Below are 16,519 nucleotides of genomic sequence, written 5' to 3' on the forward strand. Positions count from 1 at the left end.
GGAGCGGTCCGCAGGAACACACAGAGGAGCAGGCTCGACTGCCAGCTCAGGGTCTGGCTGATCCCGGACATCGGGGAGGTGCGGACTGAGCTCACAACGCAGGCAGGTGCTCCCCACCATCACCGAGTTCTTAGATTCCCTCCTCACCACCCCAGGTCCTCTGGACCCACTGACGGGAACGAGACAGATAAGCTATTCCATGGGGTTTCCAGAGTCAAGACACAAGGGAGAGGGCCAGCAGGTGGCAGAGTGATGAGGGCACTGGACCAGCACAGGGCTGACCGTGGTTCGAGTTCCTGGACCTGGTGGCTCGGAATGCATGCTGGGTACAAAGTCCCAGGAGGGGAATGGAGGAGAAGGGATTATGGTGTGGGCATCCTCCCTGTGTGTGTGCATGTGTGCGTGTGTGTGTGTGTGTGTGTGTGGGGGGGTGACCTCACTTTCTGTGTCTCTGACAAGCATATGTGCCCTATAGCAAAATTCTATCTCAAAAGAAAAAATAAAGAAGGAAAGAAAAGAAACTGAAAAAAGAAAGAAGGAAGGAGAGACTAGGAGGCCAAATGACCATTCACTGGAGGGGCAAAGGAATGCAGATAGCACTGCAGCGGAACAAAGATAAGCTATTCCATGGGGTTTCCAGAGTCAAGACACAAGGGAGAGGGCCAGCAGGTGGCAGAGTGATGAGGGCACTGGACCAGCACAGGGCTGACCGTGGTTCGAGTTCCTGGACCTGGTGGCTCGGAATGCATGCTGGGTACAAAGTCCCAGGAGGGGAATGGAGGAGAAGGGATTATGGTGTGGGCATCCTCCCTGTGTGTGTGCATGTGTGCGTGTGTGTGTGTGTGTGTGTGGGGGGGTGATTCCTCACTTTCTGTGTCTCTGACAAGCATATGTGCCCTATAGCAAAATTCTATCTCAAAAGAAAAAATAAAGAAGGAAAGAAAAGAAACTGAAAAAAGAAAGAAGGAAGGAGAGACTAGGAGGCCAAATGACCATTCACTGGAGGGGCAAAGGAATGCAGATAGCACTGCAGCGGAACAAGCCACTCCACCTCTGTGAGCCTGGGTAAAATAAGCCCCCAGCTGTTTCGATGTTACTCGTGAGAGGTGCACAGATAGCACGCCTACCCTGGAAGGATCTACTACCTGTCTAATTAACAGCAGCAGTTAAGCTAGAAAAAGCGCCACTTACCATGGATTGGGCTACGCCAGGAGGGGGTGGGCCACAACCAGGATTCAGGTGAAGGACCGCTCCCCGCCTCTGAGGTTTCTTAGAAGCCTTTCTGTGCCCCTCGGGAGCTGGATGAGACGCACTGTGGGACCCCAGCTCTCGGAGGGAGGGGGCCCAAGATGAAGGAAGATCATGGGCTCCCGAGGCAGACAGCTGCGTCTTGGCACAGGGGCTCACGTGTGCCACCAAAGCCACCCGTTGGCTCCCACTTGGCCCCTGGAGCCTATTTTTATTCCACTCCCTCTCCCCGATCTATTTTATTAATCTCCTGATATTCGCTGTTTTGATTTTGCCGTCGGCTTGCTAATCAGCCCGCCTGTTTGACTCACAGGGTTTGCGTTGTCGCTGGGACTTAAACACACACTTGTTTTGATTTCTTTTTGTAAAATTAGAAGCGTTGGATGTATGACTACCTAGACACAGCTGGGGAAGCGAGAAGAATGCTCGAGTTTGCACAGTTTAAACACAATGCAGACAATAATTAGAAATGCTATCTTTAGATGTTTAGGGTAAGCTTTTTCTCAGAATTGCAGTGATTTTTTTTTTTCTGAGCAGGACGTTGTAGGGCATATATACAGAAATACTAAAAACGTAAGGAAATAGCGCAAATCAGCAAGCGCTTTGGTCCACTTGAAAGACTGCAGGAAATAAACCGACTGATTTTAGATCCGCCTTTTTTTGACTGAATGCATAACATCTTTAAAGCCTCCCTATTTTTCACAACTACCAAATGATCGAATAATTTTAGGTGACAGATTGCAACTGGTAAGTTTCTATGGTATGTTTGAAACACAGTCTACGCATGGCCTGCAGGGAGGGTGCTGAGGGATAATGACGCAAATAATAAAGAGAATTAATCATCTATTTAGGGAAAATTACCACCTTTTATTTCAAGTAACAAAAAAAACCAGTTATGATACATGGTGATCACAAATTCAGTAAAGTAAGTGAAAATGAATAGAAGTTACTTCTTTAAATAATATGACGGAATAGCAGCTGGTTTAAAAAAATGGTTGATTTTTATACTTTTCCCTTATATAAAGTGTTTATAATCGTTAAACCTTTGAACTGACATTGTCAATGAAAGTAAGTCAATCAACAGAAGTGTGAATGTTCATCCCACCAATTCCAGATTCTCAAATAAATTTATAAGACTTTAAAAACAAACGGTTGACAGGTTAATAGGTTATCACTGGCCTTGGCTAAGAAACCAAAATACATTCCTGAGCGCACAGAGATCCCAGAAAGTCATGCCTTTCAGTAGTAGCCAAACTTTCCCTATAAATCCTCCCCCACCCCAACCCCGAGCGTCTCATTTAGCGAAAAAAAGAAGATGCCATTTAAGGCAGCATATCCATATCTATCATTTTAAATTGCCTCCACGCTGTATCAACTTTCTGTTTCTGTGAGCGACCCTCATATCCAGAGCTGGGGCCTTTTTCTTTTTCTTTTTTTTTTTCTGCTTCTCATTTCTAATTAGATTCACGACTGAGCTCACCATTGCAGCTCTTTGATCTTCACATTTTTCTCTGTTCAGAAAGACATGGGTGGGGGGGGGAGAAGAAAGGAATATATTGAAGTAGTGAGCTGGGTATTTTTGTCTCCCTCACTGGAGCTGATGGAAAGTACTCTCCATGTTACTAAAGACGACTGTTCCAAACGAAGGCTTCAAGAATGAAAGTGGAGGAGAAGGTACTCAAATAGAGACCTTTTCTTGGAGAGAAACAGGGAGCCAAGGCTTCTGCAGGCTCCAGAAAAGCAGTGAGGCCAGGAGAAGGCCCATTTGTTTGAGGTGCAGAAAGCCAGCTGCAGAAAGCCACAGCGTGTCCTGCAGTGTTAGCGGGATGGGGACGGTAGCCTCGAGGAGCGGTCAGCCAGCAGGTCTGCAGTCCCTTCAAGGGAGACTGAACTTTCCATGTCCTGTGGTGAACTGGGGTGCAAATCTTGTCAGAAAAAAAAACCAAACGTTCGCTCTGGTCTGTGAGTAACCGAAATGCAGAGAATCTGCATCCTGCTGGTGATGTGCATTTGGGAGGGAGGGCGCAGAAGAGGAGCGATGGCAGAACACTAATTCAGCTTTCTTTTTAAAGGTTCTTTTTTTTTTTTAGAGAAATATTTACTATAGGGTGGGTGTGCTCACTGGTGACACAGAGAGAGAGACAGAGAAATCAACACCTTGTGGGGATGGCCATGTTGCAATCCCTTCTCCTCCATTCTCCTCTTGGGATTTTGGGCACACACACATGTGCCCAGCATGAGTTTCAAGCTGCCAGGTCCAGGACTCAAACTGAAGTCCTCCCATGTGGGATTCCAGCGCTGTACCCACTATGCCAACTACTGGCCCTCTAGCTTTTTTAAGATTGCCCACTGAGAGCCAGTGCAGTGGGACAGCGTGACCTACGCCCTGATGCCGGATCCGTGTGGGAGGTCAGGGTTTGTTCCTGGGTTGATCCGAACATGCTGTGTGTGATCCCGGCTGGCTGGGGACGGTCACGGTGCGAGACCCTGTTGAGGGTGCCTGTTGCTCTCATGGAAGAAAAATATGAATTAAAAATAAAAAAGAATTCCCACCTGGGAAGACTCCAGCAGCGATCGAGCTGAAGGCCACCAGGAACTACCTGGCTAGAGGGACTTCGAGGAGAACTGTGGGAGCCACGGAAGGAGGGGAGGGGAGCAGAGGCAGCAGAGAGGGAAGGGGTGAGGGATGAGAAACATCTGGTTTACAAAATCTAGTCCATGTCCACAAGCTTTAATTAAAAGAACGACGAGCACTCACCTGTAAAAATCCACACCTAAAGACTGTCAGGTACAGAGCGATCCCAAGAAATGTCGAGCGTGCAAACGAGCTTTCATTAAGAGACCTGTCAGCTCTGTTTCATGTCCCCAGGCTGCTCTGCATTCTGTTGGCAACTGAGCTGGAAAAATAAGGGGAGGACAAGTGGGCCCACGTGGAGAGGCAAAGGTGGGACTGGTCCTACAGATAGGGTCACAAAGCAGCCAGGGAGGAGATGGCATCTTTCTAAACAACCGCCATTCTTCTCCCGAGTGCAGACTCAGCAATATCACAGTACTTTGGCTTTCTAAGGAGCCAAGAAGATGGGGTTCAGGAACAATGCAATTGGTGTTCTATGCAAATTTAAACCTATTTTCCCCAAACCCGACTCTGTTTTGGCATTAAGTCTTTCTGGGTCCGTTTGCCCAGGGACGAGGTGCCTCTCCAGTTCAGTGGATCGTGTTGAACTTAAACCCCTCATGGAAATACCATCTCCCTTGCTAGGGGTTGGTTTAGACAGAGGCATGTGACATATTCATGTAGGTATGTGACAATTCTGACCAATGAAATGTGACAGAAACTGGGTTCTCCAAACTTAAAACACACACACACATGGGGCTGGCAGGTGGTGTGTCAGTTAAGGCACTGGATTCCCACATACCCGACCATGATTTTGAGTCTTGGACCTGGTAGCTTGCTTTCTCACTTTCCCTTTCTCTCTCTGGTCAAATTTTAAAAGTAATAATAACAGGGACCAATAGTCGGCGTAATGGCTATGCCACTGGATTCCCATGTAGTCGACTGCGGTTTGAATCCCAGACTCGGTGGCTTAAACTCGTGCCGGCGCGTGTGCATGCATGCCCAAGAACCCAAGAGGAGAATGGAGGAGAAGGGATTGTGGTGTGGCCAACCTCCCCCCCCCCCGGGGGGGGGCGATCTCTCGCTTTCTGTCTCTCTGGCGAGTGCACGCACCCTATAGCAAAAACCTCTTCTAATAATAATAATAATTACAAAGTTAAATAAATAAATAATGCTTTAGAAACTCACAGATCAGGGAGAAATGCTTCTGTGTTTGGACACAGATATGTAAGGACAGGTGATGCCCGGAGCTGCTGCAGCCATCTTATTATCATGAGGATGCAGATGACACTGGCCAGGCAGAGCAGGAAGATGGAAACCTAGCTCCTTGATGACTTTCTTGAACAAACCAGCCCTGGAATTCCCTGTTTCTCATGTCCTTGTTACACAATCGAATTCATCACTTAACCCTGTGGTTAAGTGTCTGTAAACGGGACTGGGAGCTCCAAGTGTGTGACTGCTGTGGATTATCTTATCTAGTGGGACAGGAGAGAAAGCTGCATGCTTTCACAGTGACTCTTCGAAGGACGAACAACTGTAAATAATTGCTCAAACCCTTTAATGTCCGTGGAACAGAAGAACCAAGTAGGGTGGGGACAGCAGAGGTGGGGCAGGGTCTTACATGTGTTTGGGTTGTCATGGTTACACTGATGGGCTCCCAGTCCATCTAAGAACGCGGCCCCTCCCGGGCTGCCTGCGGACACAGGGTGGGTTATGGCTCTGGGTGACCCAGCCACCTGCCCTGAACCCCGGGCTCTCGGGGACGCATGGTCATTTTCCTGACCCTACGGGAACACTCCGGTTGGTTATACGACCTGCTTTCCTGGTGACAGATGGCCCTGAAGGTGTGCCCTGGCTGCCTGCGTCGAACCAGGGCTGCTGCAGACGAGCCCTCTTTTATTACCGCGGTATTTAGCTCCCTTGGTGGCGAGCGCGGTTGTGCTGCGCATGTGCAGACGGCTCAGGCCGCATGCAGCGGCAAGGTGGTTTCCGTGACTGTCGGCCTGTGCAGGCTCTGGAGCTGCAGAAGCTACCTCCCCCAGGGGCAGCTGGGAGGTGGGCCAGGGGCGTGGGGGTGGGCTGACCCGAGGGAGGGATGGAGCTCTGGGCTGCGGGCTGGAGCAGCGCGCGGGCTCCAGCACGTCCGTTCCTATAGACGGGGACCCTGCTGGCGGCAAGAACAGAGCTGGAGGACCTCCCTGGGCCTCCGACCCAGCACGGCCTCCTGGTCTGCACTTTGCCTTCCTTCTTCATGAGCTGCACAAAATCAGACCGGCCTCCCAGCCCGCCAGCAGTGAGCCAGGAAGGCAGCCTGGTGGTGGTGTGGTGGTAAGGGGGTGTCTTTGCGTCGTGGTTCCCCACATGCAGGCTCACGTGACCCTAGAATCAGGCGTCTGCAGGTGCACATCGGCTTTTTAGGATGCATTCTCAACCTCCCCCACCTCGGGAGCCTCTTTTTCCTGCAGGGGTGCCCCTCAAAGGGGCGGTTCTGGTTCTCAAAAGCGTTGAGGTTTGGGACCTGGGTTTTGCACTTCTGTGGGGAAGTAAACTGCGTTCAGTTTAAGGAAAGGTTGTTGGTTTGAGCACTGTCCACTCTGTGACAGGCCAGATGCCACCAAGGGAAGCTTCTCTTATCCCAGGAAGGATGGGCACCCCCTCCTTTCGCACCTTTGGACCCTGGCCCTGGCTCCCACCATCTGTAATGAGGGGCTTCTGCTTCCCTGCTTACCCCCCCAGCCGGGAGCTCTGCAGCTTGTCTTTGCAGCCCCAGTGCCGGTGGCACAGACGAGGCAGCCTTAAGCAGAGGGAAGGGCCTAGGTCTCAGGTGGCTCAGGAAGGAGACTGGTCAAGGCCACCAGATCCCAGATCCCTCCCACACCGGACGTGGCCCTCAGACCCTGTAAGCAGTGCAGGCTGAATGGGATGAACCGGCATTTCCATGCGCACTCGCTCATTTCATTTCAGAAACAAAACAACAACAAAAAGATCAGAACACCGTAGGGGGCTCCCTTCCCCGACTTCCCTCCTCCCATCACCAGATCAGTTGATGGTCCAGATTTGCAGGCTGAGAAGTCAGCTCTCGCAGTCAGCAAATGGGCCTCACCAGGGCGAGACTTTCAAAGCCGAAGCCCAGCATTCTCAGCCTGCCGAAGCCCCTGTGCACCTGCCAGTCAGCACAGCGACACGCATGCCAAGTGCCGGCAGCATGTCAGGGACACCCAGGCCGGAGGTCCTGCTGGCCCTGCCGGGTGGAAGCATACAGGGGGCCCTCGGACCACACGCTCAGTTACACCTTTCTCTCCACCATCGCCACGATGGGGCCCTGGTGAAGACCCCCGGTCGCTGGCTCTCCCCATAATTGCCGTTGACACGTTAAACGCTACGACAAACATCTCTAATGAAACAAATGCGACAGAAAGACGAATGCGGAGACCAGCCATATGGTGCATCCTCGCCCCGCGCCTGGCCACCTTCCATTCACAGCAGCGCGTCTTGGGCAGGAAGAGACGACACTGAGAAGCTTGAGGGCCCGCGTTTAATAAATCAAACTGTCCTGGCAGCAGCGATGCCCACCGTCCGCAGCAGGCAGGGCGCTTTCTCACTTGCAGACGCGGAGGTGTTTCAGGAGAAAGCGACTTGGGCACACGGATCTGTGGCTTCGTTCTCTGCCATTCCTGGTGCTTCCGACGTGCCGTCCTGTCGGATCCCTCCTCCTCCCATGTTGTCGCGGTGCTTGGGGCTGCCCTCCTCTGGGATCCCTTTGCCATCTTCCAGCGGGGGAGCTTGGGCCGCTGGCTGGGACTCACAGGAGCCCAGGCGTGATCGGGGCAGCTCCCCCGCGGAGGCCTGGCCTGGCAGGGATGGCCCCGTCTCGCTCCTCTGTCCCTCCAAGGCTCCCCCCCTTCTGACTCCTTGCAGGTCTGCCTCCGCCTGTTTCTTTGTCAGTTTAATTATTTCCCGTTCAAGCCTGTTTACTTCTTCTCCCTCAGAAGGTAACTGGGGCAGGGAAGGATGAAAGTGCTTGCGCTGGCTCCCGGGGCTCTGGTTTGCTGGGGAGCTGACAGCGGGCCTCCCAGCATCCTCAGGTGCTGTCAGCGCCAGGGCGGCCGCGCGGCTTTCATCTCCTTCGTGCTTCTGAACCTCCCCTGAAAACAGAACGGGGACAGCATCAAACCCCTGGCAGCAAGTCAGCCCTCCCGCCCCCTCTACTGCCAGCCTCCCGCCCAGCCTGCCAGGACAGGGCCTCCAGAAAGAAGACTGTTGTCAGCCCCCTGTGCAGGGCGCTGGAGCCGAGGGGAGCACAGGACCTCATTTAAACAGTGAGCAAGGGTCCCAGCGACTGCCGTGTCATGGACAGAGCCCTGGGCCAGGTTTACACGCCATCCTTTCCCGGAGCCTGGGTAGCTCCTGGTCTCCGTGCCCACTAAATATTGAAATCAAGGACAAAAGGTTTTGCCACTTCTGCAGCTCAGGGAAGCCCTGGGGGTCTTTAGTAATAAAAGGGGTTCTGGCTGCCTTCAAGGTGGGAAACAGGACAGTTGGGAAGGCCTTGTGTCACCTCTCTGCCCCCATTCTCCATCAGCACCTGCACCTTTAATGCACTTCAAACAAAACACCACATGCAAAAGCAGCTGCAGGCTCCCTCCCTTACTAAACTGTCCCCAAATCCCTTCTCTATAGAATAGAAATTCTAGAGCTGCCACAGGTGGGGGACGAGAGAGGAGGAAGAAGCCCTGAGAGCTGGCATTGGGTCCCCTGTCCCTATTGGCTTTGTGGTCAGATGGCTTATCTGGCCTCTGTCCTTAGACACCACATGGGGGACAGGACTGTGATGTCCCTTCCACATTTAACAAGCTAAGGTAGGTCTAATGCCCAGGGACAGCCTGGCGGAGGCAAGCTTTTCCTACCAGCTTGTGGCCTTTGGCACCAGCCCCTGAGATTCCCTAGAAATCAATCTCTTCTTAGCTCATAGGCCAAACAGTGATGGAATGGATGGCAGAGCCATAGCTGGGTCCGATTTAACCTGGGTGTAGGACGCGTGCCAGGGCGAGGGGCCTGGGGATGCTTCCTGGTACCCCAAATGGGATGCCAGAGGAACCCCAGTATACTCGGGTTTGCCATCCCATAAATGCAGGTATGTTCAGGCTGAAAGCTGGAACTGGGGTAGCTGAAGGACTGCGGGAGGGCTTACAAAAAGTTGCGTGTGTTCAGACCACGCCATTTTCCTTCTTCAAAGCGTTTGCTGGAGCCGGTTGCTTTCGGGATGAATCTCAAATTCCTTCCACTTAGGTTTTTTCTAAAGTCCTGTGGATTGCTCCTGTGTGACTCTGTAGCCTCATTTTCTGAGGTTCCCTTGCATATATTTATATAGGCACACGGAGAGAAGTGCATACATAGAAATACACAACTCAATGAATTTCACGAAGTGGACACGCCCACATAACCAGCAACCAGGACAAGACACAAGGTGTCCTCACCGCCTGGTCTAATCTCCTGAGTCGCTTCTCTCCTGCCCAGGGAATCGCTGTCCTTTCTAGAATGCCAGAAGAGTTGTGTCTGGGCTTTGAACGTCAGACAGGGGAACTTACTCTGCATACGTGTTTGTACCTGGCTCATTTTGCTCCACATGATGGCCATGATATTTATCTGTGTGGTTGTGTGTAGAGTTTGTTCTTGTGAACACACCCCAACGTTCAACACCTTGTCTTCGCTTCTGCATGGGTCAAATTTCCCTTTACCTCCCTCTTGTAAGGGTACCTGGAACCACACTTAGGACCCACCAAGATCATCCAGGATGATTTCTTGATCTCAAGATTCATACATCAGTCACATCTACCAGGTCCTTTTGCTATATAAGGTACCGTTTATAGGTTTCAGGGAACTGGCCTTGAAGTCTCTGGGGGCCATCGTTCAGTCTCCTGCCGACATTGCTCAATGCCATCCTCATTTCCTGTGTTGACCTGGTATCTCCTTCTAGCCCCTGTGAGTGGGTCTGCCCAATGATCTGCTCTCTCCTCTTCTCTTCTCTTCCCCCTCACTTATTGGCCATCTCATGATCTCGACTCCTGCCTATGAACACAGCTCCCAAATCTCCACCAACAGCTCTGTCCCTTCCGTAGGAGACACAAATCCACATTACAGACTCACATCCTCTTCCTGGAAGATCTGCTGCCATTCTCTAGAACAGGGTCCCTAATTCCCGGGCCACAGACCAGTGTGTGACCTGTTAGGAAGTGGACTACACAGCAGGAGGTGAGTGGTGGGCAAGCGAGCGAAGCTTCATCTGTATTTACAGCCACTCCCCATTGCTTACATCACTGTCTAAGCACTGCCTTTGGTCAGATCAGTCTTGGCCGTAGATTCTCATTGGAGCACAAACCCTATTGAACTGCGCATGTGAGAGATCTAGGTTCCAAGCTCTCATACGCCAACTTCCACTCAACCCTCAACCCCATCTGTGAAAAATGGTCTTCAACACAACCAGTCCCTGGTGCCCAAAAGGTTGGGGACCGCTGCTCTAGAAGATAGTTCCCCCCTTAGACCTCCTCTTGTTTCACCATATCATTGTTGCTTCCTGGGCTCATGATTTAGGATCTGGAAGGCATATTAGTCTACTTCCTTTTCCTACCCATCAGTCGTCAGGTGATGCCCATGTCCCTCGGTGCTGCTGATCAAATGCTTGTGCTTCCCCCCCTTCATATGCTGAAACCCTGCTCCCCGATGTGATGGTATCTGAAGGTAGAACCTTTGGGAAGTAGTAGGGCTTACGTGAGTCATGACAGTGGGTCTTTCATGATGGGATTAGTGCCTTTATAAGAAAAGGGCAAGACCAGAGCCCTCTCTCTCTCAGTCATGTAAGGATACAGCGAGAAGGCAGTATCTGAAAGCCATAAACAGGGACCCTGTATTAATAGTACGTCGTATTTTTTTACTGTTAAGTCCTTCTGCATTAATGAGTATAGGAAAATGGCAGCACATAAATTCCGAGTCAGGAATGACAGTCATGCCAGATAACCACGTGGGTGGCTGAGACAGTGACACTTTGCTTTACGATGTTTCAATGTACACGAATTTTGTTTCATGCACATTATTAAAAATATTGTATAAAATTACCTTCAGACTATGTTATAAGTGTCTGTAAAACATAAACGACTTCGTTTTTAGACTTGGGTCCCATCCCCAAGAGATCTCATTAGGTGTATGTGAATATTCCAAAATCCGGGGGGCGGGGGGGCAAGAAGCCTGAAATAAAACTATTTCTGGTCGTAAGCATTTTGTGTACTCAATTCATCTAATGAAAAAGTTTAAATGAAAATGCGGCTTTGAATTTCTGCAACAATGCTATTACATTTGTCATTTGTGATCCATTCTAATTTTAACACGACATCTACCTTTTTAATATGAACAATATGTCATTTTTGGCATTTATTTATTTAAATAATTAGATAAATTTTTGAGCATCTATTTACCTAATCACTGGTTTTAAGAAACTCAAATGTGAAGGAACCATTGGTGAAGATTCTGGGAAATTCTAAGAGAAATGTAACAGCAGAATCAGATGGATTATCACAACAGTCCCCAACTTTTTGGCACCAGAGACCAGACTTTGTGGAAGATCATTTTTTTCATAGACTGGTCAAGAGGGAGACAGCAGATTCTGACTTAAAGCCTGCCACCAGATGCAGCTGCACAATTGAAGTACAGCAAACTCACTTGCCGCTATAAAGCCTGCCACCAGATGCGGCTTAATTGTCACTTGCCACTCATTGACAGGTTATTTTTAAAATTTCTTTGAAGATTACTTGATTTTTAAAAATTATTATTATTTTAATTTGACGAGAGAGAGAGAGGGAGAGAGAAAGCAACCCTCCAACTGCAGTCGGCCATGTGGGAGTCCCGCACTTTAGCCACCATGCAATCTGCCAGCCCCATACTGATAAGGTTTTGATATGAGTCTGTAGGCAATTGATTTATTATGATCTCTGTGCAGTAAAGCCTCTCTGCTGATGTTAATCAGTATTTGTGGCTGCTCCCCAGTGCCACTATGTATAGTGTTTATGATTCCCTACAAAGTCTCTCCCTTAATAGGTACTGCATCTGAAAGAGAGACCATTACTTGTGCCTACAACGAAATATACAAATGTATACGTGTATACATTGCTTTCTAAAGAAATAAAGCGAGCCTTGCTTTCTAAAGAACAGCACTCAGATCTGTTCAGCCAGGATAAAGTATGTTAGTTTCTAACGGGTAATTTTTGGCTTTGTGTACCCTCCTACTCTAATCCAACCTGTTCAAAGAGGTACCTTCCCTACAACCTTGCCACTCAAAGAGGGGTCCACAGGCTGGCGGCAGCAATAGAGCTTGTCAGACGTACAGAACCTCAGGCCCTACCCTAGACCCGCAGGCTTAGAATCTGCCCTGTAATAAGAGTTCAGGTGATGTGGGTACCCGGTGTAGTTGGAGAGGCATTGAAGACTTAAACACGAATGTCACCATGCCTTCGCCCAGCTGTGAAGCATTCAAAGGCTTCCCTTGCCCCCAGAACAAACTCCAGACTCGTAAGCCAGCATTCAGGGCCTTCTCCAACCCAATAGCAATCTCGCTTTGGCGCCTGACATCCCGACTCCTCTCCATGGTCCCCACATGGAGGCTGACTCCTCCACCACTGTCATTCCTTTAGATCACCCAATGAGGAACGTGGAGGGTCAGCTCTCCCTCTTCCATGACGCCTAGTGGATTAAATCTGTCCACACGTACTATTCCCAGTGTCTGAATTCCCACAGGTTGTGTCCGGACGTTTAGGGAACTTACTTTCTATCTTCCTTCCCTTCAAATTCTTTCTTACATATAGGTAGCTTATTACCACCTTACATATAAAATTTTGCCTGATAAATTTTGAAACTTTGCCAATGTTCCACAGCACAGGCTCAATAACTAGCTTATTAAATGTTTGAATATATGAACATAGGTGTGAATGCATGAATAAATGGATACATTAGTATACATCTTTAAATACCATGCACTAATATATGAAAGTAGTCTCTGAATTTATGATATTCAGTTCAGGCTGTATTCAGATTGGTGCAACTCTGAAAGTCCTGAACATGGTACTTTCTGGAAAAAGGGGAGCGATTTCTAACTCACATAAACATTTAGCTACAGACATGTAAGGTAGCTCAGAGGAGCAATCACATCATTTTCCCACTAATAAATGACAATTTTTACCCTGGTTGTATAGGGGGCATGGGAAGTACTCAAAACGAGCAAGTTTCCAGCCGAGCGCCGAAGCTTTATTCAAAAGGAGTAAATTATGGTACTTTCTGCAGCAAGATTTTTCACCACCGTGAGATGAATAAACTCCTTCTAGAAATTACTCTTATGAAATGACTTCTTCCAGGACACTCAACAGTAAATTCTAGTGCCCCTGAAAAATTAATTAACCTTCTTCCTAACAGCCTAACCCCTAGACCATTCGCCGTGTGTTTTTACTGTGGGTCAGGTTAATCTTCTCTACCTTCATTTACACCTACGCGAGGGTGGTCTAAATTACACTGGGGCCCTTTGGCCGCTCATAGTTTTGCCTTGTGCTGTATCTTTAGATGACATTCCTCTCATGGCCAAATGTGTGAGTCTTTTTCATTTTTTTTTTTTTAAAGGCAAACCTCTGCAATTACCAGGGAGAACTTTCTCCCATTTTGGGGGGTGAGTGGGTGGAGGAGACAACATGGCGGTCATTCCAGGTTAAAACACAGCCACGGTAAGGACAGGGCGGTGCACTAGTTGTAATCCTAGTGCTTGCCCCTAGCAGGCATTCGCGTTCTCGGAGAGGGGCTCGCTTCTCAGAGCCTTGGCACCACAGAGACCCTGAGGCCAGGCTCCAGGACTCGGTCGCAAATCCGTGGGAGGATTTGCACCTACTCTCTCCTTTTGTTTATCTGGACAAGACCCCAAAAGCACACATCCAATCCCTGTCAGGAAGCAGAGAAAAGTTCCTGGAAGTGCCACAACTCCAGAGCTGTCACTAGAACTTGTTCCTGGCGCTGGGAGCCAACTCTTCCTCTAAGGCAGCCCTAAGGTTCTGGAAGGCTGGTCTGTGAATGGTGGGAGTTTAATCTTTCCTTTATACACAGACGCCGTGCATTGCTGTTTCCATAAAGGCTTCCAGAACTAGCCAAGAGTCAGAAAATATTTTTACAAATAACAGCAATTATTCCGGGCTGCTTTCACCATCAGAATTATTATCATTAATACTTATTCTTAATAACAATTCACATATCAATACTGGTGAGGCAATCAATTACTACTAACGCATTAGGATGCAAACAGTGTGGAAAGAAAAAGCATGCTTGCTCAAAACACGAAGTAGTAGGATCTCTTTGTGGAAAAGATGGCGAAGCCAATGAAAATGTGTTTTCCCCGCGCTGGCCCAAAGGGGACATTCGTCTTCCTTTGTGAACTGGCCTTTGATGGGCTTTGTCCGCCTATGTGTGTACTGCTTTCAGTTGGAATTAATCAGAGATGCCACGGGGATGAGGCCATCCCAGACGCTGACAGCCCCGACATAATGCTTCCTTGTTCCCACCCGGCGCTGGCCAAGGACAGGGCTGGAACAATGAGAGCTAATGATGGAACTCTGGAAGCGATCATTCGGAGTCAGTCCTTTACTGACGCCGTCGGGTGCAAATCGAGCCAGGCGCATGCTCCCCTAAAGTGCAGCAGGCCCAGGCCCACCCCTAGGCTCGGCACGCCCAGCGCAGACAGAGGGCTTTGCCCCTCCACGTTGACACGGGAAGCAGGCATGGGCGACCACCAGCCGGGACATATCCCAAGCTGCACGGTGGGCCTTGGCGTGTCACAAGATAGTCTCGTGAACAGCCACATGCTGCCCACTGGAAAGACCAAGCCTTGCTTTCTGGTCAGTGTGGAACCTACCGGGGTCAGGGACTCTGGCCAGGAATTTCCCTTCACGTGTACTCAGGGGACTTTTCTGCCGAAATCCCAGACATGCCCTGGCTTCACGCTGGTTCATCTTCACGCTGAGATATTGAACCAACTTCATGATACATGTACCAAGGGATGAGTGAGCCTGGCAAGCCTAGCTCAGGTTAGCAGAACCACCCTTCTGGCCCAAAGACTCAAGATAAATGACACATCGTTGTCACTTCAAGTTCTGGGCTTTGCAGTGGTTTTGTTACCCGGTACTAGCTGACTGATGCAGCTGGTAGTTCATTCCGATAAAAGCAGAGATTTTAGGTCGGTAATTCTGAGGCAGGCTAAGCTGCAGAGGTGAGGTTTTAAGTGGACGACAATCGAGAACCATCGAGAACCACTCAGGATTTCTGAGCATGGTACAAACATGATGGGAAACAGTACACCAGGTACTTTAGCCCCCAGGGGCAGGATGAGGGTGGGAATGAAGCAAGGAAGGTCTAGAGCAGGGAAATTAAGAGGGAGGCCCTGCCAATGAGGTCATGGGGGCCTGGCCCATTCCACTGGCTCTGACACTCGGCACGCATCAGGCAATGAGCCAGATTTCCCTGAGGTTGGCACCATCGTGTCACCATTGACAGGCAAGGAAACAGGCTGAAGTCACCAGCCTAAGTTCTCCTAGTCACTATGACATAGGGCTGAACTAGCAATATAATACATATCATAGAAATATAGTTTATATATAGAATACATATATGACCATATCACTTATTCCTATGATGTATTTATGTATAGGTATAAATATAGAAGTTTTAAACAGTTATTTTATTTAACTTTATTCATTTATTTTAATTTTATCTATGAGGAACAGAGTGAGAGAGAAAATGAGAAAGCAAGCCACCAGGTCCGGGTACTCGAACCACAGTTGACCAGGTGGGAGTCCAGCACCCTTAATCACTATGCCTCCTGCCAATCAATCCCCCACAAATATGTCATTTTTAAAAATTTAAAACTGTGTGCACTCGCCAGAAAGACACAGAGAGAGGGAGATGAAGGAAGCGACTCCGATGGGGTGTGGTCACACCGTCACCCCTTCTCCTCTATTTCCCCATCCTGTTGGGATTTGGGGCACACATGTGCACACGCAGCATGTATTTTAAGCTGCCAGGACTGGGACCTGAACCGTATGGTTGGCCATGAGGGATCCAGCTCCCGTAAGCATTGGGCCATGGGGCTTGGCCCAGCTGCTCGGCTCCTGGCCCTCCCTCGTAACACTACGGCACTCAGAGCAGGACCTTCATTCTTTTGTCAGGAACTCCCAACAGGATGGGCCCAAGAGAAGCTGCAGGAAAAGAGGGGACTGAAGTCCACGGAGCCCCTCCCTGTGACAGGCACGAGTCAGGCAGAGACGGAGGGAGGAGGGGGAGCTCACCGTCCGCGGGGTTCTCCTTGTTCTCGCTGGACTGCTCCATGAACTTCAGTAGCGGGGATCTCGACCGCTGTATGGCGGGAAGAGTGGGGTCTCCGAACAGGATGGTGTCCTTGCCCCCTGCCGGGGAAAAGGGGACATGGGTCAGTTACATCAGCAGAGGAGGTGGCCACAGTGCCTTCTACCCAGTAACTGGCTGTTTGGGTTAACAAGGCTCATGGGAGCATTTAGGTAATACTGTGGACGGAGCGGTGGGGCCAGGGCCAGGGCTTCCTGTCTGTGCCTCAGCTTTTTTTTT

General features: G+C 49.7%; 1 protein-coding gene across 1 annotated transcript in view; it reads right to left on the minus strand.

The window, feature by feature from the left end:
* Nucleotides 1-5,053: 5,053 nt before the first annotated feature.
* CCDC149 (coiled-coil domain containing 149) overlaps nt 5,054-16,519 on the minus strand; it is an 80,558-nt gene continuing 69,092 nt past the window's right edge. Inside the window, exons 13-14 of the mRNA XM_027774376.1 lie at nt 16,225-16,341; nt 5,054-8,007 (exon numbers count right to left, since the gene is read on the minus strand). Of these exons, the coding sequence (XP_027630177.1) occupies nt 7,484-8,007; nt 16,225-16,341 (641 nt within the window). The 3' untranslated portion in view covers nt 5,054-7,483. The remainder of the gene's footprint in view (nt 8,008-16,224; nt 16,342-16,519) is intronic.

The sequence above is a fragment of the Tupaia chinensis genome, unplaced genomic scaffold (assembly GCF_000334495.1).
Source record: "Tupaia chinensis unplaced genomic scaffold, TupChi_1.0 Scaffold000426_1, whole genome shotgun sequence".
Lineage (NCBI taxonomy): Eukaryota > Metazoa > Chordata > Mammalia > Scandentia > Tupaiidae > Tupaia > Tupaia belangeri.